Genomic DNA, 18,215 nt, shown 5'->3' on the forward strand with positions numbered 1-18,215 from the left:
AAAAGTTAAATGATCTTGTAAATTATAGCTGTTATACTGAGTCTTATGCGGTTTCACATTAAATCTGTTTGTACTTAGACATGCATGGCTTAACCTTTGAGACAAGCGTATATTACTGGTAGGATCAACCAGAATTCATCGTGTGTCCGCCGTGTCGGTGGAACACCTACACGCGCAGCTAGCATCATAGCGTGTGGTAGCGTATGGGTTGCAGCGCGTATATGGTCCGAGATTGCGGCGTGGCGAACGCGCGCGCTCTCTTACATATGGTCGCATCTAGCGCATAGCAGCAGCATACTGTGTTGTTGCTAGGGGGCCTCTTCACACGTGCACCGGCGACACCGAACATCACCGAGACGATTAGGTGTTTCGCAACAGTTTGTTACATGGTTACGCTCCTATTTGGGCACCAGAGTGTCACAAGTGAAACTTGGCTCGAAGGGCTCGTCCCCGTTCACGAGTCAATCTGGTGTCCCACAAAGCACTAACTTAGGACCACTTTTATTCATTTTATTCTTTAACGACGCTGCCTTTGTCCTTCTCTTGGACACATTTGTAAATTGGTGCAAAGGGAATATTATGACTATCAGCGTTTCTAAAAACGAGGTTATGACGCTTCGCCGAATCAAATCGCCTATAGTTTTCTTTGTAGTCGAAAACTGACGACCAGGTACCAAAAAGGGTTGATCATGTGAATGACCTTGGTGTGTGTCAAAAGCGACTCGCCAATTGGAGTTTATTGCAAAATTTGACGAGATTTCATAGATCCGCATTGCCTTAAACCCCTGTATTGCGCCTTAGTTCGTGCCCTTCTCGGAAATGCGTGCCTAATTTGGACTTCGGATCAATTCTATTGGAACCTTCGAACTGAACGAGTGCAGAGGAGGTCCATAACATTGCCCCTGCGTAGTTTGCCTTGGCGCGACCCGGAAAATCTACCTCCGTATCCCAATCGCTATCGCTTGCTTGGTCTAGATACCTTAGAACGTCAACGCAACAACCAACAAGCTTTGTTTGTGGTAAAACTGTTACACGGCGAGATTGACTCGCTGCAATCACTATCGCTATTGAATTTTCACGCAGTACAAAGGACTCTGCGACCATCCTCACTGCTGACCAACCACTTTCACCGCACTGAATTTGGCCGCAATGAACCGATTGCGTTGTGTACTAGAACGTTTACTTGTGTTGAACAATGTTTCGAATTTAGTGAACCTTTGCATAAATTCAAGTGAATGATTACAAGCTCTAGCTTATTATAACGTAGTTCATTAAGACTAACATGTCAGAAGAATTGTAAAATAAAGAAAATTAAGCGGCATACGATACAGTGATGTGATCAGCTATGGTATATAATGCACGAATACGGTTCTCCGAACAAACTGTATTGAACTGTTCAGACATACATTGGATTGATGTATTTCGTGCGCATCTCAGAGACTTTCTTGAGTCCCTGGGACAAGGCGGCTTATCCTGCATGCTATCCAACATCGCTCTTGAGCGAGTGATACTAGGAATGGGCATCGAATCTTCGGCATAATCTTCAGTAAAAGTAGCCTTGGTTTAGCACCTTGGTTTTGACATCATATCCAGAAACTTTGCAACGGCAGAAGCAATCTATGCCAGGATGAAAACGGAACTACGCTTAAAATAAATACTTCGAAGACCGGTAGATGAGTTCGTGCATTTGGGATTGTACGTTCTATGCTGAAGACGACGAAGACGGCTTCAGTGATTGGTCCTGTAAGGTTTGGTGAACGCTTCGCACCTAGCACGCGAGGCATCTTGTGGCTATGGTTCCAAATATCTCCAATCCTGGTTCGGATGGTTCCAAATTCATTCTCTTTATGTTGCTATACTTACTTCCAGGTGATAATGATGGTTTTATTACATTCTTATGGTGGTTTTTACAACCAAAACGGGTCATAAATACAATTATAAATTGTAATTAAACTCGAAATGTTACTTGAACTAGGCATATAGCTCCATGCAAAGTAATCCCATTGGTTAAAATCCGGTAGTGCTGTAGACCATTTTTTGTACGAAATGAAATCTGGTAAATTTGCGTGACACCACTCTGGAATAGACCTTATGGGATAGGGCTAAATTCATTATTATCGTACGATAAAATTCTGTAGCGAGAATGGCTCTATACATCCTTACCAATACAGGATTTCCAGTTTACCCTCTGGAATATTAGGCAACTTTGCTGCAAACATGCGACCATTTTACTGGTTCTGACTGAAAATCTTGTAGCAAGAATAGTACTAAATGCCGGATGTTGGAATAAACGATTTTATTTATTTCTATTTCGGCAAAAAACGGAAAAAATTAGGGTCTTTTTCTAATTTCCGTCGTAATAAGGAAAGCCATTCTAATTTTCATCATTTGCTGGATGTATTTAATGAATACTCCAAAAGTTCTTGTGCCGATTTGACTAAAACACACCTACCTTCCGATCCGTGAACTTTGAAATCACTGAAAAGTGACTATTAAAGCATATTATTGAAATTACGCAACTGACTTTATTTCTAAAATTCGTCGTACCGTTTTAAAATCCGTCCAACAAAATTTTTCATCGTCCGAACTACAAATCACAACAATGTTTACGAAGCTAACGCGCATGTATTTGTGTAGGACGGCATGACAAATGTTATTCTACAAAATTTCTGCAGGTCAGGCAAGTTTTTCTGGCTGTAAAATAACGACAATGCCTTGCGTGAGTTATTTTCATTTATGAATGACGGAAATTAAAACGATTAGTCGACATTGTCTTCTTCGTCGCACGAAAAAACGTAGGATATTTGGCTGGTAGGACTTCTTTAATGATAAAAAGCATTTAAATAGATCTCAGCTCAATCTGATTGATTGCGTATGATAGACAACTAACTAAAATATTAGGGAATAACTAGTTTTGCATTGTGTGTCATAAAAATGCTGATATTTTTAATAATTTGTGTTAGATAGGACGGGAATAGGCAATTACGACGATGTAGCAGCATACCCTACCTCGTCCCAACAGGTCACGAATCATTTGTCTTATTTCAACCTAAACCAATTTAATGTCCTGAAAGTAATATATGTTCGTAAAAGTGGGCAAACATCCCGTACGTTCGATCGTTTGCATCGATGTAGTCTTAGAAACTGCACTAAAGTAGCTGCACTCAGAAATTGCTTGCCGCGGTTTCTTTTTACGTGGTCTTTTAAGCAAACTATTTTTACGCAAATTTCGCCATTTATACGGTTTTTACGAGAATAAGGAATTTACGCTGCTTGTTACGCAGCTGTCCAACGCTCTTGGTAGTTGATGCTCTCTGAATCGGCACCTGAATCTGAACAAACAGATTTTACATGGGGACTCTGAATTTGCGGACTGATTGGAGGATTTACTGCAAGGTTCAAATGTGTGCCTGGCCCTAAAGAGAAAGTAAAGCAATGATCTTCCAAAGGGTTTTTTGGTTTGGAAGGCTTCCGCCCCACTGTTTCTGATTGTGCTCTCCCAGTAAAAGCGCAGATCCGTTAAGCATACATTAGATGAACTACTCTTTGAAATGAAACATAGTAACTATTCGAAGTATTCGAGCGATCTTGTTTTAAAAAAATACTGTCCATCAGTTTATTCGCGTAAATAGCCCATTTACCAACCTGTCTAAAAACCATCAAAATTGGCATGTAATTACTCTGCTAAATTTCACTTTCATTGACCTTTCAAAAATGAATTTTTATTGTTTCAATAATGATCGCGTAACCGCTCGTTTCGGGGTAGCTCATTGAGCGAAACCATAACAAATATTTACGGCATGGGTATTGAATGTATTCCTTCTCGTACCAAAACAACACACCGAAAAAAAAAACCGAGGCGATTTGTACTTTCATTTTTACGCATCTTGTTTTATGGTATTTTGGTCGATTGTTGTCGTCGTCTTCCTCGCCCGCGCATGTAGAGCGTGTAGGCCCCGATTGGCTGTGTGAACTGAACGGACGGCCACAAAGAGATGAATCTGGATGCTTTTACTCAACCTCGGTGAAAGATTCGAGGAAACACTGTCTCCGGTGGCGCACGGTTTTGTGGCTTTCCAGCGGAAACAAGCGAGTGATGCCCCACCGGGTTGACCCACCGGGTAAGGACAATTAACCGCTAACTTCGAATAATGATGTGAAATCCCATCACGGCGAAAAGTACACGCTCACACTCATTCACACAGCCATTTTCCTAGTGGGGTGCAAATTTAAGCGACTAGGTTGGTGGTTAATAGCTTTTAGCTCGACGAAAAGGAGAAAACTAAACATTTTCGAAATAAGTCGGACGTAAGTTGAAGTGTCTAATTAGTTTACTTTGAGTGGTTTTATAGGTACGTCTTACGAAGAATTGCAGATTTTTTTCAATCAAATTCCACTTTCGCGCATGCATCGAAAAATTTGCAGCGCTTCATAATTCTCTGTTTACAAACCGTATCGATTACATCAGCTCCGACGAGTTGCATAATTCATGTTCGACGCATCCCGGCATTTCAAGGGCCATTTCCCCTCCGAATCTGCGATACCCATCGAAATGAATTTGAATTGCATCATAACCTTACTCAATTTCAATTGAATCTTCAAGCTCTAAAGAATCGAACGAACCGGAAAGCACGTGCAACCAGTATATATAGTGGTAATGTTTTGGTGATTAACCTCCGAATAATAAGTTCGATCAGTTTTTCCAATGCAACGAAAAAAAAGTAATCGCGAACGCATCTAATTGAAAAAGACCTACTCCAGCTCCAGACCGGTTGGTTACCCGGACCGGCATCGCCACCGCACCGAATGGTAGTACAGTTTTGAAATGCCAGCCAGTTTGGTTCGGTGTCTCTTTCACGTGCCGACCACGGCACGGCGCGGCCGGCGGCGGTGGCGGCCATTTGGTTGTGCAAAAAATTTCCTTGGAATTTGTGGCGGCGCCATGAAGCGAACCCTCTTTATTGCTGTGAAGTTTTTCTCTTCTTCACTGTTGTTGACTCTCCGTTTTCTTTGTAGTAGGTATTTTCTTTCTGTTTGCGTGCGAATGGTGATTCACGTTTTGCACTTTTTTGGCAGCACCTACCTACCTACTCACCTGCCTACCAACCCATCTGCCTGCCGTTCATCGGCATGATGTTTGTCTCAGCACCTATTAACATTTGAAATTGTTGGCCTACCGGCCTGAATGTCAGCGGCAGCGAACACCGTACCGTAACCGTACATTTAGGTGCGGCATCGGAACTCACAACTGTGGGAACGTTGTTTGGCGAACTCTTTTCTACTCAAATATTGGTCTATTATATTTTGTATTGAAATTGATGTATATTGATGATTTTTGCTATAAAAAATGAATCAATCGCTTCCACGAGATTAAGTTTTTTTTTGTATGGGCTTATCACTTTGACCACAACATTATTGATCTATTGTAATGTTGCCCGGGTGTATGCTGTATTCTGCACTGCATTTCTGTGCTTTATCGAGATTAAGTTTGTCATGGAAGTTTGTGATGACATCCTACTTTTTTAGTGTGGATACATGGAAGAAAATCCTCTAAAAAACATCGTCCTCATATTCCGTTTAACACAATTTGTTGGGCGTATTACGGAGTAACTTATATTTGTAGGGATTTAAACTGTGGGATTTTGACATTTGTATGGTTTTATACTCACCACTCGAAGTAACACTATGTTGTGAGACATGCTTTTTTACGCGGATTGCTGTCAACCAACTCCGACACTCTCTGCCTGTCCCAGTCAGATGCTACCGGTAACTTCTCAAATAATCTGTAAACAATACACATTACGCCTTCCAGGCAAATCCTTTAACATGGTATAAATACCAGGATGCCACATTCTCCCCTTCCGTAAAATGAACATTTTATTATATGACTAACTGACCCGACAAACTTCGTATTGCCACAAATTAACCTGTGTTGTACATAAATCATGAATCTCGGATGATCTTTGTCACAATCTCGAGTTTTGCAAGCCCCCCAGTGGGCGGCGCTTGCGACAGCGGGTGGTCGGCAACACTCGCGACCGTCTCGTCCTGAATGATCTAGTGTTACTATAGATAGTTTTTGTGGTCTTGTATTGACTAATGTTTTATGGAAGAGTCTCGAATTTCTCGAGTTCGATTAGTTTTTGAGTTTCGCAAAAATTTCTGTTTTATTTGTATGAGAGTCCATATCCCCCTACCACAGGGGTGAGAGGTCTTTAACTATCGTAAAATAAATTCAAGACTCCAAAATATTCCACATGCCAAATTTGGTTCCATTTGCTTGATTAGTTCTCGAGTTATGAGGAAATTTGTTTTTCATTTATATAGGAGCCCCCCCCCCCCTCTTAAAGTGGGGAAATCCATAGAAAATATACCATACAAAATATTCTTGCCTACAAAAACACCCACATGCTAAATTTGGTTCCATTTGCTTGATTAGTTCTAGAGTTATGAGGAAATTTGTATTTCGTTTGTATGAGAGCCCCCCCTCCTAAAGTGAGGAGGGGTCCCAGTTCATCATAGAAAAAATTATTGTCTCCAAAAACACCCAAGTGTCAAATTTGGTTCCATTTGCTTGATTAATTCTCGAGTTATGAGGAAATTTGCATTTCATTTGTATAGGAGCCCGCCTTCTTAAAGTACGGAGGGGTCCCAATTCATCATAGAAAAAAATTTTGTCTCCAAAAACACCCACGTGCCAAATTTTGTTCCATTTGCTTGATTAGTTCTCGAGTTATGACGGAATTTGTACGGAAGCCCCCCTTTCAAAGAGGAGAGGAGTTATAATTCCCCTTATAAAGGGGGGAGGGGTCTCAGTTTACCATAGAATAAATTCTTGTCACCGAAAACACCCACATGCCAAATTTTGTTCTATTTGCTTGATTAGTTGTCGAGTTATGCAGAAATTTGTGTTTCATTTGTATGGGAGCCCCCCCTCTTAGTGGGGGGAGGGGTTTCTAACCATCACTAAAACCTTTCCTGGCCCCAAAAAACCTCTACATGCATATTTTCATGCCGATTGGCTCAGTAGTTTTCGATTCTATAAGGAACATACAGACAGACAGACAGACAGACAGAAATCCTTCTTTATAGGTATAGATTATTTACATTCTTTGTGCAGTCGTCAAATTATTCTTGTTTTCTATATCGAAATTCTTTAACTTTCATACATAACCTACCTAAAAAGCCTAAAATTTTTGTTAGGACACGCTTAATCTTTCCAGTATACCATGCTGCATCAAAATCCGGACGGTACCAATATCCGGACACCTTCACTAATTTATCCTTATTAAGTAATAATATATCTAATTTACGAGGTGTAGCTATGTGGTTTACTTTGCAAATATATCTAAGATCATTTAAACATAACCGGTGGTTAAGTAGGCTGAGCGAAATAACTTAAATAAATCCAAACGTAACGTTGGTGTCAAACAGTATTTTTTTCTGCTAGTTTTTTAGATTACTATAAAGTAGTGCTTTCGCGATTTAAGGTTTTGGGAACTTATTATTCAAAGAAACCAATTTTTTTTAACTTAGCATCGACAAAGAAGGTAAATTTTAATCAAATGAGACGGTGTCATTCATTAATGTGTTGAAATAAGGTGTATTTTTGTAAATAATTACGCTGTCCGGATTCAAAATCATGTTTTTAAATCCGAACATGTTTGACTATTAATGGTGGCTGCCTAATGTTTTTCTTGGAAAATGCGAAAGGACACGTTGAACCAGGCAGAAGTTTGGTACAAGAAGGAGCCTCGATCCATGGAACCGGCAAAATATTTGGAAATCCAAATACCTTGAGGCACTTAATGTAGAATTACTTGATCACTTTCATTCTCTGGTTAGGTAAGTGAGTCAGTGTCGCACTTGACTAGAATCGTATCGTTAATAACACAAAAGTGCAATTAAAAGTAAAAAAATGTGCAGAGAGATGATTATTTAATACTACATGTAACAAGTGATAAGTTGTTTACTTATAGGCATACATTTCTTAGTTTTACCTGTCCGGAAAACGATTCAAAAGTGTCCGGATATTGATTCACTGAGCTGTGAGATGTCCGGATTTATGAACACGACAAGCCTGTTTATTTTTCTTATTTTAATATATTTTATTGAGTTTTTATTGTAAAATTGATGTGTTATTGCAGATTTAAGCTTTATATTTGATTATAGTACAAAGCAATTACTAGAATGTTACGTGATTATTGTTTGCGGAGTATATTAAAAATATAACCTGCTTAAGTGTCCGGATATTGATGCAGCATGGTATTTCATATCTTATCATTGATTTTGTAGTTTATGAACCTTATTTTCCTGAAGTCAATGGACATGATATTCCTTCTATCCAACTTTTCAATCTTTTCAAAACATTGGCTATAGAAATCTCATCTCAACTCAATTTGAATAGGTGTTGGCAAAAGGGGTTCTCCCGACTCAACAAATGTTTGCTATCGAGTTTTCCGAAGCTTGCACGTGAGGGCACGTATGACACGACCTTCGTACATGATTGCTGTGTCGTTTGCAAACTGAGACAATACCCCACCCAGCTTGAACACCAGGCCGTCTTGCCACACAATGTCGAATGCATTTTCGATATCCGAGAGGGCCATGGCTGTCGTCTTGGATCCCGACTTGTTTCGCTGGATTATGTTGGTAACTCGATGGAGTTGATGGATGGTGGATCTTCCATTGCGGAATCCAAACTATTCCTCCACGAAGACACCATTCTCATCAGCGAACGTAAGAACGTAAGTTGGATTGACTTCTCAAACAGCTTGAAGAGGGCAGAGAGCAAGCTGATGGGCCGAACGCTCTTGGAAACAGCAGGATCATTCGCCGGTTTCAGCACTGGAATAACTTTAGCTAATTTACACCTTGAAGGGAAGTAGCCAAGCTCCCTGCATCGGTTGAACAGGTTTGCTACAAAAGTAAGTAAGCCGTATCGAATCCGGGGGCCTTCATGTTTTAGATTCCTTGAAATGGCCTATGGCTCAGCGGTGATTTTTTCTTCCTCAGGTACCAAGCTGTCTGATTGATCGACCTCGGCGACTCCCTCGGGAACAGAGTACTCCTGTGGGCTGACAATATTCTGTCCCAGATTGTGAGGCATTTCAAACTGCTGACTCAGCGCGTACGCCTTTCATTTGGAGTTAGCAGTAAAATTCCATCGTCTGAGCCATCTGACGAGACAAGAGGAGGGATAGGCTTCGGCTTCATTATGAGGACTTGAATTGGTTTTGAATGAGGTGGAATTTGTTGCAGCTTCTGTTGGAATTCCTTGTTTCTTAACTAACGCTGGTATTGGCGCCGGTATACATTACGCAACCTCATCAGACGTTTGGTGGTGGATTCTATTAGGAGAGTGGTGTTCACTTGCAGTTGTTGTTCTGGGACCGCACTTGCCCGGGCAACGGCAATCGCTCGCTGGAGGGATTCCAGCGCTTGATCGATCAGTTCCGATGCTATCGTCGACGATGGGTTCAAACTCGATCCAGTTGGCACAATGGTAGTTTCGTTGGAGCCGACTGTCCACAGTATCGGTAGAGGCAGTGAGCTGCATCACCGGGTAGTGGTCGGAGGACAGCTCTTGGAAGACCTCCGTTACTACGGAGATGGCCACATTTGTCATAAAGATGTCCAAAACGGAGTGGACCTCCGATCTGGAAATTATAGTTGGACCGTCCGGCGCCACGATGTTGTAGTGGCCGGCCTCGAAGTCTTCCGCTAATATGGTCCCATTCTGATTTCTCCTTCGATTGCCCCATATTTCAGGGCGCGCGTTCAGGTCACAGGCAATGATGTATTTCTTCCGCCATCGTGTTAGTTTGCCAAAATCGGATCGTAAATCAACTGCAGTACCGTCCAGAACCTTGGTCTGTTTGCTACAGTAAGCTGCAATTATGTTGATTAGGCCCATCGACGTACTGACCTCAACTCCTCTGGCTTCGATGACTTTCAGGTTGAAACTCGGCAGTAGGCGAAATTTTACGTTCTGCCTCACCGCAACGGCTACACCCCCTCCTGCTGCATTTGTTCGATTATGTCTTAAAAGTCGAAAATCGGATAGGTTGAGGCTGACCTTTGATTTGAGGTGGGTTTCCGTTATGACGGCGATGTAGATCTTTTTTACGTTGAGAAAGTCGAGCAGTTCAATATGCTTGCTTCTCAGTGAGTAAGCGTTCCAATTAATTATGGATAGGGCTTCACGGTCCATATTTGCTGACAATGGAGATTCCAGCTTGGAGCTGCTCAGCAAAAGTTTTACAGGACCGCTTAATGGTGATTGCTTCCGAGATGAGGTGGACGAGCTTTTCTGTCGTGAGAGAGGCACCGGCGGGCGCACCGAAAGCGACACCTGCGTATGACAGAGCAGGCGCGGTAGAACCTAGATCTAAAAATGCAGCTGCAGCAACGAGGCAAGGCTGGGCTGAACAGGTGTTGGAGGCCGTTTGATGGGGTGTTGAGTTCGTGGCGGGGTTTCGTTGGTTATTGAGAAGAAGCGGAGGCAGGTTAGGGGCCTGCCGACGGGGCTGAAGAGCAGGATGCTCGGTATCCGTGATGACCGGAGGTCGATGGTCGGTTCGCTTGCGACCGGGCTGATTGTTTGCTGACGCTGACTGACGAATCCGTTTAAACTCCGATCACTTAGGGCAAGTACGGCTGGTGGCACGATGGTTCCCTTCGCAATTGACACACTTTCACTCGGTGTCATCAGGATGGATGCAGATCGCAGTAGCGTGCACCCCAGCACGCTTGTCGCAAGGCGGACTTATGTTGCAATTTTTGGTACCGTGACCCCCTCGAAGGCATTTTGTTATTTTATCATTGGGCGGTAGCCACTTCACGATGATTCGGAATAAGTCCCGGATGTTGTGCAATGCACCGATGGTGGTGGATCCCTTGACGAAGTGGACCAGAAGCAACTGATCCCGAGAGCTGTCCGTGCTTTCAGCTCGACGATTCATTGGGTAGATGGCCTGTGGCTTCAGTTCAATCCTCTCTATTTCAGTTTGTACGATTGCAACCTCCATTGGCGGCAGACCACGTAGGACCACCTTCAGTGGTTTCATCGAGAGAATGTCGTACGTGTAGTTCGGCATTTGGGTTTTAACAAGAAATTTTTTCCCTTGCTCGAATTGATGCAGGCTGGAGCACCTGATTTTTATAACCACACTACACAACTGAAAGTGCGGTCGCAAGTCTGCCTTAACGCCCCCATACACGTACGTACATGTTGGCCGAAAATGTTCGTGAATTCATGTTCGTCCAACACGCTCGCCGGTGTGTGAGTGCCACGAACCAAACTGACAGAACAAAATGTTCGACTCGCCGTTCGACCGGAATGACCCTCCAACATTTTGTTCATTTCCAACCCAACAAATGCGTACGTGTATGGGAGCCTTTAGTCAGCTCGGCCTCGAGCTTGATGAGATCCCTATAAGAGATGAAGAGCGGGGGCACGCGTTCCTTTTTGGCGACGGAATCGCCGTTACCAATGTCCTCCGGAAGGACCGAAAATTGATTGCTCTCTCGGAGCCGGTCTGTTGCTGTGTCGGCGGTAGCAGCGGACTGCGTGCGGGCCTTCTTCGAGGGAGGCTCTGAAAGTGAGGGATTGGATCGATCACGACCCATGGTTTGTTACTTGCGACTAAAGAGACTCCAATGCAGGCGAAGAAAAACACTTCTAATTTCGTTAAATACACTTGTAATTCACTCAACTCAAGTATCGAACACTCAAAGTATACTGATAATCGGATCATTCATTCGATTTAATCACTCATGAATCATTAAGCAGAACTCAACTCAATAAGCAGAACTCGTAGATAAACTTTATATACAAAATAGTCAACAGAGAGCGCTTGCGTATAAACACAGAATGATGCGCATCTGTTGTTTAATATAGGCTGATGTGCCAGGGGTTTAACCCGATTACAGACACCTGTACATTGGTGTATCACGAATTTTAAAATCGATTTTGGGGTCCTTCTTTTTCGGGCCCACAACAAATCCTACCCCGGATGACAGAGTATTCATGAGGTACTCGCACCAGCTGTAATTCATACGGCACATGTATTAGTTTAAGCTTTGTACGAAGCGATTCTTACCACGAAAATATGGCATTCTGTCAGGAACCTGGTTTTGATTATAGACAAGGCTCTTATAGGGTAGTTGATCCAATAGAGCCTAGGCTCTTAAGGCCCAGACACAATGCATACGGATTTTACTACGTTGCGGAAATTTGACAGAAACCCCATGTAAAAACTGTCAAATAGCCGCAACGTAGTAAAATCCGTATGCATTGTGTTTGGGGCTTTATAGGGTAGTAGATCCGTGGATTAACGAGATTCCCTCTGTCCCTGGTAGTACCAATAGTTGCGCTACTATTCATTATTAATGCATATTTTCGTCACCGTAGCATTTTAGATAAAACAATTACGTTCATTATATAAAACAGGTTCTTAAAAGTATTGGTAGTTAGACTACACCATTTAAAATTAAAGCATTATTTGTTAAAATGCTAATTTTCCAAAATCTAACGCGCAGTTGGAGCGCACAACTATAGGTGCTCATTTCTATAGTTTTGCTACGATGTTTTTTCACTTAGCAACCTAACAATGTATATGGAATAACACAAATAAAGAAACACCAAACTTAATTAAGGAACCATTAGCGCAACTGTTGGTACAATATAATTGAATCGGAAAATTCATTTTTTTCTTTATAAAGCTTCTGGTACAACGAATGCAATTGTCTTGACTTGTGACAAATGCCTTGTGTTTGATAAACTTATATCCCACAAGCATTAATTGAAGCATATACCTCAATAAACAAGAAAAATGAGGTTATATTGTGCTTAGTGGCGCAACTAATGGAGCATCTACCCTATATTAGATATGGGAGCAGGAAAGAAAAGTAATGGAATGTTGATCATCAACAGGAAAAAAATGTAATCAATAAAATTACTAATGATTGCTATAATTAAGCAACCGATTTTTTTAAAATCTGTTTTCATATTTAGTTGCAAAAGTTAATAAAATATTACAAATGTTTAATGACATAACTCTAAATACAAACAAACCGAAAATAGAATACATAATATTAATAACACAATTTTTATTCAATTATTCAATAGACATCACATTTTGTGCCCTTAAATAAATTAAAAGCAAATAGGAATTAATTTATCAGATAAGAATGATCGTAACTATGGCGGATCGTAGCAAACTCTGGCCGTAAGTAGACGTGAAAAAAGTTGCTACGTGTAAATTTCTATACCTAATTCTTTCCGATTGGAAAACAAATTAAAAATAGTCTAGCCCTAGATTGTAAATTACTCACAGTGTTGAAGATATAGTTACGAGAAGTGGTTTTTGTGCAGAAATTATTTGAAAAGAAATATTTTTTTGTGTAAGAAATGTGGCCAATTGAAAGTAAGTTGAAAGTGTCTGACATTCATAAACGGTGCTAGATGAATCATAAAATGAAGAAACCCAAAAGAAGTCCAGCAATGTGAAGAGATCCTCACTAATGAATAAATTGCCTTCGGAGGTCCCTGACTAAGTAGCAGCTTCAAGCTCCTGCTGCTTTACGGCAAATTGACATCGCGTGCGATACTATATGGATAGTTTTCATTATTTTGAATAAGCATTAGGGTGATTATGTATTTTGGACAAGCGTTACGCCTCCTCTATTTTGGACATTTTCCACTCGATTTTGCCGTAAAAGTCCAAAATAGAGTACGCGTAACGCCTGTCCAAAATATATAAATCACCCTATGGCTAAAACTTTTCTTAGAAAAGGAGTAAGAATCGAACCTTTAATTTATTAGTCCATTAAGCCGCCTAGTTGGCTCCGAGGTACGATCCTGGTCTTACAAGCCAGTGGTCGTATATTCGAATTTCGGCTAGGCAGTGCTGCTAGGTAGAGTCAGTGGGATTGTTGCACTAGCCCCGTAACTGACACATTCCAGCGTTACGGGACACAATTAGCACCCGTTGTTACCCTGTGAATCGCCTCCTGTTTCACCAAATTTTTGGCAAATACTTTGTAAAATAGTTGCTAAAAGATTACTTCATTTTTCACTAGAATGCCAGGGATTTAATGAAACAGGAACCGATCTGCATAGTAGGGATAATGTCCCGTAACGCTGGAATGTGTCAACTGTCCTGTACTCTAACAGCCGGCTGCGAAATCTGTCGATAAAAAAGGCTAATGTCTAAAGACAGTTTATGCCCAAGGCTTTGCTTTTTATCTAGATTTGTTATGTTCTTTGAATTTTACTATTTCACATTCACACACCACACACTTACTCAGCGACAATATTGTTTTTTGTGTGATTTCTGCAGCCTGCAGGTGCTGCTAAACATGACCAATCGTTAAATTTGTACAATTCCTTTTGTTAAAATAGGACTTATGAACGGTTGTCTTGCTGAGATAGGTGGTAGTTCCATACATGCATCCAAAGATGCTAGTCATACTTTTCATAATTATTATTTATTAATTATTTCAATCTCATTCTGTATATTTTACTTAACAGAACGCAGAATGCAGATAAATATAAACTTGTCTTTTATAAACAAATCAACTGCGCGTGGTTTAACACGTCAAAATTGACGAATGTCACCGTCTGATTGGTGATTGATAATGCACTTTTCAACAACGTGACTTGTCTCTTTCTTTGCTCGAATCATTCGACAGTTGTTCACGTCAATTTTTGCTATTTTCGGTACCACCAACCACAACCGCATTCAAGATCATCAAATTTCTACTCCATGGGCAGAGAGCTATTACTGGTACCCTATAGCAGCTCTGCCAGCTCTCGAACAGTCAGCCAGCGCAGTCTTCTAAAGTCCATTCACTTTTACGGCTTGCAGTCAATTTCGGAAATAACAACAATGGCAATGGGGGAAGTGGGTATTTCAATGGAACATAAAGCATGCATTGCATTGTGTTCGGAAAAGTGAATGCCAAATAGTATTGCTATATCTTTGTTGGTAATTGAAATTTCTGTTCTGCTGCTTAAAATCTTAATTTCTAGCTTCAATCTGAAGAACACCAGGGTCGTCAGTGATAAGGTGGAGAAATGCCAACCCACGACGTTAATTACCGTTTTAACAAAGCAATAGACTACTTAACCGACACTAAAACGGTAAAAGCAATTTAAACCACATCCCACAAGCAAAGCCACAAGCGCTTTGCAAATTTCACAAAACCGTTGTTGGGTGAACCAAACCGTAAAACTGTGTCATCACTGGATTTCACCGAATGAATTGACAACACAACAGTGGAAACACACAGAGCACAGTCGTCGCTTCTATAAGGCAAAACCATCGAGATCATCTTGATCTCGGAATGGCAGCCGGCGAATTGCACCGCACCTTGAAAGCAGGTTGAAAGTTTTTTCTTGCCTTATTCCATCATTCCTCCAACTTGCACCGGCGGCGGTGTGCCGATGTTGTCGACACAAAACCAGTGACTTAACTCTCTCTAATCGTTACTAATGCAGTCTATAATTGTTCTTCTTACATTCGTTTTCCAGGTTGTAAAATGTAGCTGAACCGCTCGAGGCTATGGAGCAGAATATATTTGACGTCGCCGATGACACTTCATTCCCCTGGTTGCCGGCGTACGCCGATGCGACCGAATCGAGCTCGCTGGCGGTCAACTCAAGCCGAATGCTGGAAACCATCGTAGAGGAAACCTCGGACGACGATGATGGACGGGGACAGGCATCCTTGGAGCAGCAGGGCTGGTTCCAGTTCGATCAGGTGTGGAGCTCAGCCGATTCGGATACCGGATCGGTGATACGCGTCGATACACCCTCAGGTAAGCCGAGTGCCGTCTCAATCGAGAGCATCGTAAATTACTGTGTGTTCCCTTTTTTAGACCAAGACACAATGTCCGAACGTGACTTCATCTGTCCACCGAAGCGTAGGAAGCAGGACTATGGCTTCGATGGAACAGACTATGTCAACGGGGGTAGCGAGCTGGTGGCGAATGGGTACGGCGGCACGCAGAGGAGGACACGAATCTACGACCCGGACGGGCAGGAGGTTAACGAGTATTTTATGAGGCGACCCAATGAGCAAAGGTGAGTGTGTTAGTTTTAAGGGACTTTGGTTTTCATTTTTGAATTATGAAAAGCTTATGGAAGCGTCTAAAAATTTTGTGAGACCCAAATTAATGTTTTATTTCTGTTAAAAGTAAGCAAATTTGATTTGGTTCTACATCAAAGGCCTGATTACATGTATAAAACACGGTCTTACTGTTTTATCTGAGTCCTTCCAACCGAAAATTTATGACATGTTTTATACGGTTTTCAGTTATAGATGAGGAACACATGTTGATTTTTTCCCGGTGTAGTGGTTAGCATTCACGCCTCTCACACCGAGGATCCGGGTTTAAATCTCACCCTGCTGAAGTCACGAATTACCCATGCTGTTAAAGTGACTATAACCAAAAAAAAATTTTTTTTTTAATTGTTTGGTGGTCCAACGTCTACCGCCAAGTTTTTGGGAGAGGTATGTTGAAAACAAACAGGCAGTTTAAATATTACGTTAAAAATGTGTTTTTACTAGGTGTTAATCAATCAGCTGAAAGTTTCTTAGAGATAGCCAAAACGATTAATACGCTCTTAGTATTGTTTGAAAGGTAATAATAGTTCCAAAATCATTATTGATTTCTTTTAGTTTGGTTGTTTAATTTGAAAACTATGAGCAATCTTGTAAAACACATTAAAAAGAACTGTAATCGGCTAATACGTGCTGCTTATTTTAATAATTCAAGTATTAATCGAGAGGTCTTAACGCTTGAAATATACCTGCTAAATTTCACAAAAAACGGTTTTTGATCAAAAGTTATTTATTTTTTTTGCCTTTTTTTTGGTTGACAATAAGTCACTTTACTTTTTTCTTTACGGGAAGAGTAAATGTTTATTGTCATATCGCCATCAAAAATAAGATGGACTGAAAATCTTGATATAAGATCGACTAAGCGAGGATGAGAGCCGAACTCACACTTCTCAATTTCTAGTTGAGCGTGTTGTTTGACCAAAATTCTCTGGCAGATATGGTAAATATACTTGGTATTATTGAAATAAATAAAGTATTACTTTTTTGGCTTTGTAGTCGTTTGATAGCAGCAGAATCAACGTTTTGCTCATTGGCGGAACTAGCGCTCATTTCTAGGGGGGGCTATAGCCCCCGGAATTTTTTTCAACCGTTTTATTTCGTCGGCATATTAAAATTTAATGCAAAATTTTAATGCCTGGAATCTTATAACAGTTATGCAAATAGTTCGTTTTTCGTACCTTTAGTTATCTAACTATTAGTTTTTCAAAAATTAAAAAACTTAGTCATCTTTTCTAGGGGGGGCTAAATCTTTTCTAGGGAGGGCTTAGCCCCCCTAGCCCCCCCCTAGTTCCGCCAATGGTTTCATTCTAATAATCCAACATTTTGGTGATTTTATTTCACCTTTATCAAGGAAAAGAGGCTGTGTTTTGTTGTCATATGTATGTGTAAATCTTTCATGAAATTGTCCGTGTAGTTATGAAAGATTTACTCATACATATGAGCGCTTTGATCCTGCGCTTCAAAAGGAACATCTTCAGTTTAACCGGGATGAATTGTCGTTTAATTAACAAACACTTTGACAGCAGTTCAATTAAAACTGAGTGCTAATCGGCCGGTTAATTTATGAATTCGTTATTAAAAAATTATAGTATTCTTACTTAGCTTACAGAATTGATTCGTTTTTTCAGAGTGAGCTAAATTTCTCCCAGCCTGTACTAAATCCGCCAGTGTTAATTCATATGCCGGTTTTATATTTTGGCGAAAAGAGTAATGAACGTTCATTTTACTTGATCGCGTGTTCGGCAAATGCACTTCAGCACCGGCGTAAGACAACCGTACTTGCAAATATGGCATCACTGTTCAAATAGCGTTAGGGTAGGCGTCATGGCTTAACTTGACTTAGGCGAAGAGCTTTCACTAGAAGCGGAGTTCACTAGCGTACCATAGAGGGCAGTGTCATACTAGCGTTGGCGGTTTGAGCCGAAACTTCAACTACCGTCTCGATTTAAATTTCGGATTGCCTCAAACTTGAGGCATTTCAGCATGAAATGCTCGTTAACATTGCAAATAGGATAAATGTGCTTATTATATATGAACGTATTCTTATCCTTTGTCCTGTGCGGTATAACTTCAAATTATGCTGTT

At 41.0% G+C, this 18,215-nt stretch overlaps 1 protein-coding gene across 1 annotated transcript in view; it reads left to right on the plus strand.

The window, feature by feature from the left end:
- LOC128741812 (uncharacterized) overlaps positions 1 to 18,215 on the plus strand; it is a 261,707-nt gene that overhangs the window by 75,219 nt on the left and 168,273 nt on the right. The window contains exons 2-3 of the mRNA XM_053837872.1: positions 15,539 to 15,825; positions 15,886 to 16,090. Of these exons, the coding sequence (XP_053693847.1) occupies positions 15,570 to 15,825; positions 15,886 to 16,090 (461 nt within the window). The 5' untranslated portion in view covers positions 15,539 to 15,569. The remainder of the gene's footprint in view (positions 1 to 15,538; positions 15,826 to 15,885; positions 16,091 to 18,215) is intronic.

The sequence above is a fragment of the Sabethes cyaneus genome, chromosome 3 (assembly GCF_943734655.1).
Source record: "Sabethes cyaneus chromosome 3, idSabCyanKW18_F2, whole genome shotgun sequence".
In the NCBI taxonomy this organism is placed as follows: Eukaryota; Metazoa; Arthropoda; class Insecta; order Diptera; family Culicidae; genus Sabethes; species Sabethes cyaneus.